The sequence below is a fragment of the Notothenia rossii genome (assembly GCF_949606895.1).
Source record: "Notothenia rossii genome assembly, chromosome: 4".
Lineage (NCBI taxonomy): Eukaryota > Metazoa > Chordata > Actinopteri > Perciformes > Nototheniidae > Notothenia > Notothenia rossii.
The window spans coordinates 7,938,654-7,948,653 of record NC_136902.1 but is presented as its reverse complement, the minus strand read 5'-3'; the positions used below and the strand labels follow the sequence as shown (position 1 = coordinate 7,948,653).

At 41.2% G+C, this 10,000-nt stretch overlaps 1 protein-coding gene across 1 annotated transcript in view; it reads right to left on the bottom strand.

The window, feature by feature from the left end:
* LOC307037365 (PHD finger protein 20-like) overlaps positions 1–9,250 on the bottom strand; it is a 19,446-nt gene extending 10,196 nt beyond the window's left edge. Inside the window, exons 1-11 of the mRNA XM_079678186.1 lie at positions 9,184–9,250; positions 8,814–9,027; positions 8,596–8,679; positions 8,260–8,319; positions 6,187–6,364; positions 5,470–5,582; positions 4,258–4,380; positions 2,666–2,752; positions 2,431–2,573; positions 1,753–1,852; positions 1–164 (exon numbers count right to left, since the gene is read on the bottom strand). The exon at positions 1–164 is cut by the window's left edge and continues 32 nt beyond it. Coding sequence (XP_079534312.1) covers positions 1–164; positions 1,753–1,852; positions 2,431–2,573; positions 2,666–2,752; positions 4,258–4,380; positions 5,470–5,582; positions 6,187–6,364; positions 8,260–8,319; positions 8,596–8,679; positions 8,814–8,928 — 1,167 coding nt within the window. The 5' untranslated portion in view covers positions 8,929–9,027; positions 9,184–9,250. The remainder of the gene's footprint in view (positions 165–1,752; positions 1,853–2,430; positions 2,574–2,665; positions 2,753–4,257; positions 4,381–5,469; positions 5,583–6,186; positions 6,365–8,259; positions 8,320–8,595; positions 8,680–8,813; positions 9,028–9,183) is intronic.
* Positions 9,251–10,000: the final 750 nt, after the last annotated feature.

The window sequence follows — 10,000 nt, the reverse complement described above, 5'->3', positions numbered from 1 at the left end:
GAGGACCTGATTGAGACCGTGTGTGTGAGCCAACAGGCTGCTGGTGTGGGAGATCTTCGAGGCGTTGACCTCCGAGTAGTTCTCCTTCACACACGACAGGCCGAACATGTGACCAGATATCAGCAAATCAGGCTCCGACAGGAAACGCTGAGCCCGCCTCCACCCTGAACATGACACACACACGCAAACAAAAAGAGAAGTTTGTCAATATCACTGTAACTGACCGTCTATGAAGCACTTAACGCTTTTATGAATTGTCTTTTTTTTCCCTTTTTTTTTGAACTATTATGTGTTGAATGCCTATGTGAAGCACTTTGAATTGCCTCTGTGTCTTTGATATACAAATAAACTAACCTTGAACCTTGTCATCACTATTCATAAATATATATATCAAAACACATTAGCCCTGTTTTTCTGAACTACGAGATTATTATCTTATGTTCTTGAATTAAATGATCAATTTACTTGATTCATCTTGATTTCATGGACGGAAACAGTAAAATAGGAAATGCATACAAATCCCCCTAGTTTCTAGTATACGGAAAATAATACTTTGTTTGTTGTTTTTTAAACTGTAACATTATTTAAACAAAAGCATTAAATGGTCAAAACTCTAAAATGGTCAGGAGTGAAGTTGGTAAAAATATTTAACTTAGTGAAAGTAGGAAAATAATATGAATACATGAGTAATGTAATGTAATGTAATGTACATATTTTTATGGCATTTCTTTGTGGTGTCATTGTCCTCAAATGACCACCGAATCAGGCTTTAGGGTTAAAAGCCACGACAAAGTGAGATTGATTGACAGCTGTCTGATACACTTTTGCTGCACCAATTCTCACATGATGAATGGTGACCCAACAAACCATTTCAAAACCTCAGCAGGAGTCTCGTAATCCGGCGAAAGGGGAAACATCTATGCTATGTACAAAGTTATATTTGTTATTATGCTTCAGACAAACATCTCTTGCTTTGAATTTAAATTAAACTACAGCAGGGATGTCCAAACTTTTTTTCACGAGGGCCACATCCAGAAAAATATACGAAGGGCGGGGCCCCTCACTAGAGATATTGTGCCTTATCAGTTCAGTCAGCGAGTCTTATCAACTAAGATATGTTCGAAATTGTTTCCAACTTTAATTGACTGAATTATTTGAAGAGTGGTCTTATTACCACATGAATACTACTGTGTGATGTATTTGTACATTTATAGTTAAGAAATACAATATAAGACAAGCAGAAGTTTCATTTGTGGGCCGTATCACATTATACTTTTTTTATTTGCTGAGGGCCGGTTCAAAATGGTCCGCGGGCTGCATTTGGCCCCTGGGCCGTAGTTTGGACACCCCTGCACTACAGTTTCTTAGATTTTATTCCTTATATTTATTATAGCGCTTTTCAATGACTCAAAGCGCTTTACAGATACACATTACACATACATACCATACATACATGTAATGGTCATGTACTGTGGACAATACCCACAGGAGCAAAGTCAGGTGAAGTGTCTTGCCCAAGGACACAACGGCCTGACCTAGTGGCGGCGGGAGCGGGTTTCGAACTGGAGTTCCCCAACACCCCCTTGATCTGATGATCAAACGCACAGCCCACTGCGCCCCATAGAGGGTCTGGAGCCCATAGAGGGTCTGGAGCCCATAGATTTGACTCCAGACCAACTCATTCTTATTATATTTTGAATTGTGCCAACTTGCGTACAGTTATGTGAACAGTATAGAACGGAGAGCTCCTACCTGCAGTGTGTCTGCAGTAGTAGCAGGTGTAGTTGAGCGGGACGTTGTCTTCATACAACCCCATACAGGTGCCATGCTGCCAACACAGACACGACTCACACTGCAGACAGAAACAAATGCAATGTCACAAATCCATCACTGAGTTAAGAATCAATTCACAAGTTATATGCACCGGGAAAAAAACATTACAGCAATCCATAACTGCACTGGAGAACAAACGTTCATTTAAAACATGTTATATTTCTCCTATATTCTGAAAAGGGGAACAAGAAGAGCGTTGCATGTACAGCTCAGGAAGTATCTATGACTTCACTTTATTCAGCATTCTCTAAACGTTGTCTTTTATTAACTTTAAAAGAGTTGATAGTTGCAAAATTGAATAACTAAAACCACAGCTAAATGGAAATTATTTAGCAAATACAACAAAAAAAGGAAATCCATCTACCTCCCCTTGACATGTATTGTATTTCTATTTAAATGCGAAAATTAAACATAAAAATTAAATACCTTTTAAAGCGTGAACGGTTTATTCGTAAGACAGACTTGAATTTTTTTTTTAATGATGGAAAGAGATTTTCTTTTGGATTTGTATCTGCTCCTGTGTAAGATGTGTGCGTGTGTGTGTGTGTGTGTGTGTGTGTGTGTGTGTGTGTGTGTGTGTGTGTGTGGTTGTCTCACCTGGATCATGAAGTCGTTCTCCTCGTCCACCTCGCACACACACCTCACGACCTCACACTCCTCCGTCTCCATGGCAACCGGCCAAGAGGAGTTGTCCTCTCCGCTCTCGGCCGTCAGCGTGGACCAGTCGCTGCCGTCGTCCGCTGAAAGAGAGGAGCAGACGTTACAGATCCAAAACACACCGGCAGCTCACGTCCGTCCGTCCGTACGTTCAACGGCTGAATCCAGTGTCCACCTTGTGTGTGTGTGTGTTCCTGTTCGGAGGAGAGCTTCACTGCGATCCGAGAGCGGTCCGAGTTCTCTTCGTCACTGCTGCCGTGTCCTGATGAGAAGGAAAATAACAATGAATCCTCACATCAACGCATGGTCGTATTTCTCTCCATACTATGAGTACCGCCTCAACATGTTTGCATTCCTTTAAGCCCCTGTCGCACTGTCCCGAAATTGACACCAGATGGACAGGCGAATATGGAATTGTGAATTTTGCACGAAGATGGCCCCGAACCACACATGAATTACATTTAAGAACTACAACTGCAACGAAAGTAACAAAAACAATTATGTTAAAGTACTATGATACTTTACTGATATTTTCAGACTTTGTTCTTTACTTTTTCCATCTTTATATGTACGTTTTCTCTGTCATGTTGTTTCCATAGCAACAACAACTTCCTGTCAACTCGCCTTCAAAATAAAAGCATCTAAATAAAACAGGTAAATTAACCTAAATTACATTTAAGACACACAACTGCAACGAAAATAACAAAAACAATGTAATATCCTTTTCAGTTTCACAGAACACAAATTGGGTTATTTACATAATATGTTTACATGATTTTGTTGTGCAATAAAACAACACCATAAAGGTAATGTTCAAATGCGGCTCTGATCGTAACAACATCGGGCCATTCGTGATCTTAAGCCATCGTATGACCGCCGGTGGAGTTTCTCAGGCTCCGGCAGCAACTTCGTGAGCGGTGGCTAAATCTTTGGCTTGTCAAACAATTGCTGAAAGACTTTACGAAGGTTCATTTTCGTGTTGAATTAGTGTGTCCATTTTCCCTTCGTAAAGGCCATCGTGAGGGCATCTTGTCAAATCGTGTCGTCTTCGTCTGATCTCCGGTGCCATCGGGTATTTTCGCCCCGATTTCTTAGCATGCTACAGATTTTGCCCCCGCTCACGAAGTTGCTGCCGGAGCCTGAGAAACTCCACCGGCGGTCATACGATGGCTTAAGATGCCCTCACGAATGGCCCGATGTTGTTACGATCAGAGCCGAATTTGAACATTTCCTTTATCGTGTGTCCATCGAGTGTCAATTTCAGGACAGTGTGACGCAGGCTTTAGATATATTTAAAAAAAATGCAGTAGGCCTGCCGGACAGCACTTTTTGTCTTCCTGGTGTTTTATTTATTGTTGTTCTTGTGTAGCAAAACGGACAACTTCATTTCATAGTGCAATCCTGTGTTGCACAATGAACCCCTTGGAAATGTGTACTCTTTATCTGAGTCATAACTCACTCAAATTTGTGTTTTGGATTTAATTCAAAGACCAACCACCCAAAGAAAGATTATGTTAATCAGAAAAAACACATTTCCAATGAGACGTAGAGTTGATTTGAGGACACTTTCTGAAGACTAAGAAGACATTTGAAGCTTATCGGTGATCGATGAGGCAACAGATACTCTGGTGCTGCACTAGTGTTAGTGAAGTCGTATCTTTATCTCTGTGTTTCCGGTACGTAACGTTGTTGGTGGTTCGCTCTTGTAATCGTCTTAAACACAGTCCAATAAAGCGAGTCATGCGTCGGGTCTGTTCACTGACTCACCTGGCTGAATTTTCTTCTTCTTCTTCTTCTTTTTCTTCTTCTTTAGTTTGACCCTCAGGAAGTTCTTCCTCTCCTTCCTCTCCTGTTCTACGGATTTCTCCCCCTCTTCTTCACGCTTCACTTCTGCTTAGAGACGGGTGAGAAAGAAAAGTTGTTTTGCTGAGTTGTGAAAGCTGAATCTGTTTTAATTAGGGCCTGAGCACTGAGAGAGTCGGAGCAAAGGACCTTTTGAAGTTGCTAGGATTATTCTTATTATTCTTTTCATCCCAAATTAAATGCATTTTTGAGGACTTTAGCATTCTTTAAGCTGGAGACGTTTTGCCCACATATCAGGACTTGGGAAAATGTCATCAGCTCTATAGCGCCCACTACACATGTACTAAAGAGCAGCCCCTCATTGTGCTTCATCTACTAGTCTGAAATATTGGAGGTATATGTGGCATGGTGAGAGGCACATCCCAAACCCAACAGAAAGATGGCCATTTTTTATTTTATGTGCGACTTTTGGACAGTTTTTGCACTTTTTTTGAATGGACTACTCCTACAGTTGTGATCAGTAGCAGCATCAAACGTGATAATAATCTTTCTGTTAAGTGAAACGTCCTGGCTGTAACATGGTGGCCCTTTTAAGACACTCGCCATGACACTGAAATATATTGTATCGCATAAAATCTCCAACCATTATGTACATTTTCAGAGATATGGCTTCTAGACATGGCAGAACTGGTGTTAGGCCGGATTTGCCCCCCCCCCCTCTGTAACTTTGGACCAGGGATGAAAACTGACACTGAAATCACATTATCGTTACCTCCTAAACAATCAAAAGCAATTTACTCTGAGAATAACAAGTGCTTAAGATACTTGAAGTACATTTAACTGATAATACTTCTGTACTTATATCATTCTGAAATTGGTTATTGTGCAGAATGAGTACTTTTTCTGAGTATGTATTGATACTTGTTGTACTTCTACTAAAGTATGTTTTTAAATCAGTACTTTTACTTGTAGTGGAGTATTTTAAAACCATAATATTTGTACTTGTACTTAAGTAAAGGATCTGAGTACTTCTCCCAACGGTGCCAAAACGTAAGCCATACACATTCACAGAGTCAAACTGATCTAAAAAGAAATGCTAGTGAGGCATATGGATAAAAATCACACTTTTAAAATACCACATTTGAACCTTGCATTAAAAGGGTTTGTTGTTCCTACCTGTTGTTGTTGTTGTGCTGGGCTCTCTGTCGTCACGGTGACAGATGCTGTGCTGGTCCTCACTCTTCCTCTCCGACAGGAAGTCTCTCCCCTGAGAAGACGATCGCTTCCTCCTGAAACAACAGCAGTGAGTGTTAGACACATCTGTCCTCATATGACCCTCTTTCAACCATTGCGTTTTTATTTGGTGTATTTTTGCTTCGGTACAGCAAGTTGTGTTTCTTTACAAAATCTGATCATTTTCAGACCGGTTTTTATAGAAATGGATCAGGACAAAAAGTGAGAGAATCTTTTTTCTTGAAACTTTCAGAATCTCTTTCCACAGAGGGGACACATGCTGATGTATGAAAGACATGAACAAGTGGATTTTGCATAATAGGTGACCTTTAATTAGGGCCCGAGCTCTGAGAGAGTCGGAGCAAAGGACCTTTTGAAGTTGCTAGCATTATTATTTTTATCCGAATTGAGTTGCGTTTTTGAGGGCCTTAGCATTCTTTAAAGCTTGAGATGTTTTGCACACATGTCAGGACTGGGCAAAATGTCATCAGCTCTATAGCCCCCACTACACATTTTCTAAAAAGCAGCCCCTCGTTGTGCTTCACCTACTAATGTGAGATTTGGTAGGTATATGTGTGAGAGGCATATCGTAAACCCAACCAGAAGAGGGCAAAAAGGGGCGAAGGGGCTCCTGCTCGGGGATTTGAACCTGCGACTCACCTCGGGGGCTCCAGCTGTTCGTCCAGATGCTGGTCGGAGTGATAATACTTGATGTGGTAATGCAGCAGACTGGCCTTCCTGAAGGACTTCATGCAGCCGGCCGACGGACACTTGAAGGGGTTGTGGTCCAGCTCAATGGAGAGGATGGGAGGGGGCTGGTTCTTTATCACCCTGTACACTGAGAGAGAGGAGGGGGGAGGTGAGGAAGAAGAGAGCGTTTGTTAAAAACAAACATGTAAGTATAAAATGCAAAGTAAGGTTTCATGAAGCCGTTTAAGATGCCGCACTACAGTCAATTTCCTTAAAATGTGTGACATGGGTTTCTCCATGGCAGCGCTCTTTAATGGCGCATTTCCACTGCAGCGCGTAGCACGGTTTAAGCGTGCCGTGCCAAACCCGGCTTGTTTTTTGTTGCGTTTCCACTAGGGGTAGTTCCGGGTAACGGGTACTTTTTCATAGTTTTTCTGGCCCTCCAAAATCCAGTTTCTTTCCTGGCCAACAATCGGGCTGAGTCGGGCTGAGTATGCTAAACTAGAGAGAGAATCGCTGGCAAGGGGGCTACAACTACAACAAGATGAACATATTTGACCGTGATTTAATTGTAATACACGTTTCAAAATGATGCCGAAGTAACAACATACTGATACCGGTTAGTACAAACCATGAATTAAGGCTTTGACAAGTCTGCAGACAGACGGCAGGAGAAAAACCTTTTAAAATGCGTGTTTTCTGATGGAGATTTGGCTAAGCTAACGTTGTAAATGCTCCGACCGTCCACACTCACAACAACGGCCTATACAGACATAAATAAACCAGCGACTGTATTCTCCATGACACAGACAGTATGTGGTTTGGACTTGTTTCACTTTTGTCTAGTTTCTGAACAGATATAAGGAGCTGTGAGCTCTGAGGGCTAAGAGCTAACGGCTGATGTTGGTTTTCTGTGTTTCACATTGAAGATGACGTCACGGCTCCGCCTACACTGCGTTACTATAGTTACTGCCCCAGTTCCTAAACTGTAATGGAAACGCAGCATAAAGTGAGCCTGGCCTACCAAGGCCTAACTATACCGTACTAAGCCGTGCGAGGCCCTGCAATGGAAATGCCCCATAAGAGACTCGACTAAATGTAGCTCTGAGGGTATTAATCCAATGGGAGAAGTAAATGAAACACATATAATGATCGATGAGGCTATCTTTACTTATAGAACATCTTTGGGTTAAGAGATTTACTTGTTTGGTACACACCAATTCACAGAGTGTTATTTGTAGTGATGAGTGCTAATTCTCTCACAGTTTCCAGGGAGACTGTGTGAGAATAAGAGAGTATGTTGATTGAGTGGAGGCGCTAGATTTGAACAAATGAAGTCAAGCTCAAGGTAAAAAATATATAAATAAACTGAACTGAGCACAAGAAACATTATCCAAGATATTCTCCACCACTGACAAAAAGGTAATCCCAGTAGCTTCAATATCACTTTGAAACACTTGTTATGTTTTTGAACTTGGACCATGCATGAAAACAATATTATTAATATAAAGCCAGATTTTAGCTCATTTCCATCAGCTGTTCCAGTGGAGGTAGACACATAACAAACGTCAAACCCTTGATACGTTACATATTCTCTGTCCCGCTCTTATACATAACCAAAACACAGATCTATAACACACATTTTTCAATTCACTCACCGTATTGTATTAACTTTAAACTTAAATTGTGTACATGTAGTGTTTATGTGGTAGGGCTGCTCAATGAATCGTATTTTAATTACGATTTTGTCTTGCAACGATTATGAAAAGAACATAATAGAAATAAAACGATTATTTATTTTCTTTAAATTATTTTCTTTATTGGTTTTTCAGTTGAATTATACTTAAAGTTCAGGGTAATCAACTGTTAAAAACATATTGTTCACATTGTTATTTTTCAATAAATGGAAGTTTTCAAAGTAAATGGATAATCATTTTTAATAATTGTGATATCAATTATTGACCCAAATAATCGAGATTATGATTTGTGCCATAATCGAGCAGCCCTAATATGTGGCGCATAATAATTTGTCTATTAACTTACGTGGCTCTCTGCTGAATCTGTGAGTGGTGGGCAGGTGGGACTGACGCTCCAACAGGACGTCTGCAAAGAAAAGACAATCGAACAATCAAAGAGATCGCTATATATGAGTGCTGAAGAAATATACATCGGTCATATAGCAGACGAAATGGGCCATTAGCTTCATAATGGCAACACAAACCAGCTGCGTTACAGTCTGTTTTGTATAACATGGTACGCATCAAATCACGTCTCAACTGTGCTGCTTCTAAAATCTGCTTCCCTCTCACTTTAAACACAACTCTCTTATTTTCAGGCCAATGGAGTAATTATTCATGTCTGAAACTCTCTGATGTTTACCTCTCTCGCAGGGGGCGGAGTCAGGGGGAGCAGGGGGGGTGGAGTCAGCTGTGATTGGCTGACTCTGAGCTCCACTGCTTATACCTGGAAGAGGATGAGTTCATTAGTTTTAGTTAAGTGTCTGAAACTTGGATTACAGTCATCACCCATAAAAAAAAAGATACAGACTTATTCAAATAAAAAATGAAAGCTTGTATATCTTTTTATTTTTAACTTACCTTCATCTGTTTTCTTCTTTGCAGGTGGATGGGAGGATGAAGGTTCGGCCTTCTTCTCCTCCTCTTCATCTCCTTCTTTCATTTCTGAGGTCGTCTCCTCCTTCCTCACCTCCATTTCTTCCTCCTCCTCCTCCTTCCTCTCTTCCCCCTCCTCCTCGCTCTCACCTTCCTCCCATCCCTCGCTTCCCACCGCACTCTTCTTAGGTCTGGACTTCTGTGCCGCCACCACACACACACACACACACACACACACACACACACACACACACACACACACACACACACACACACACACACCGTTATGATCAGGGAAGTTTTGAATTGGAGCAGACAATCAGATGCGGACCAATAGGATTGAAGCATTACTTACTTCCTTAAAGGGTTTGATCTTAGTGGGCTTCACAGTCAGAACCACGCCGTCATAGAAACGCACTTTGTAGGAGTCTGAAAACACACACACACACACACACACACACACACACACACACACACACACACACACACACACACACACACACACACACACACACACACACACACACACACACACACACACACACACACACACACACACACACACACACACACACACACACACACACACACACACACACACACACACACATTTAACTCTAGGTTGAAACTTGAAGTAAACATTTGGGCGAATGTAAGAACTCAAAAAAATTCATGTTTAATGTTAATATTTGTGTGGTGGATCATATTTAATTATTTACGTCCAGTTTATATTATGTCCCACTCCGCTGGAGAGCTTTTTCATTTCCCTTTGAACATGTAATCTCCCATTTGTGATGATCATGCATTTGTGTGATGAGAATCACAGCTGATGGTGTGGGAGGGCCACAAGTAAAATGTGCCAAATGTGCCATTATCTCAACAGAATAACCAACTCTCATCATGTCCTCAAAACGTCATTTAAGCACTGTAGACCTCCCCCTTCCATGTTTTAAAACAATAGAGTTGTTACTTCACTTTTGGTGGTTTTACTAATTGATTATTGAACAATAACATCAGGTGTGGAGCTGAAGCAGAAACTCACCGTCTTTGTTCACTCTGAGGATTTTTGCCGGGTAGAAACGACAGTCTGTCCAACAGGCCAAAACCTTCGTGCCCGAAACAAACGTCTGAAACAGAAAGAAAAATGAGAGGAAGAGGAGGAAAGACTGACA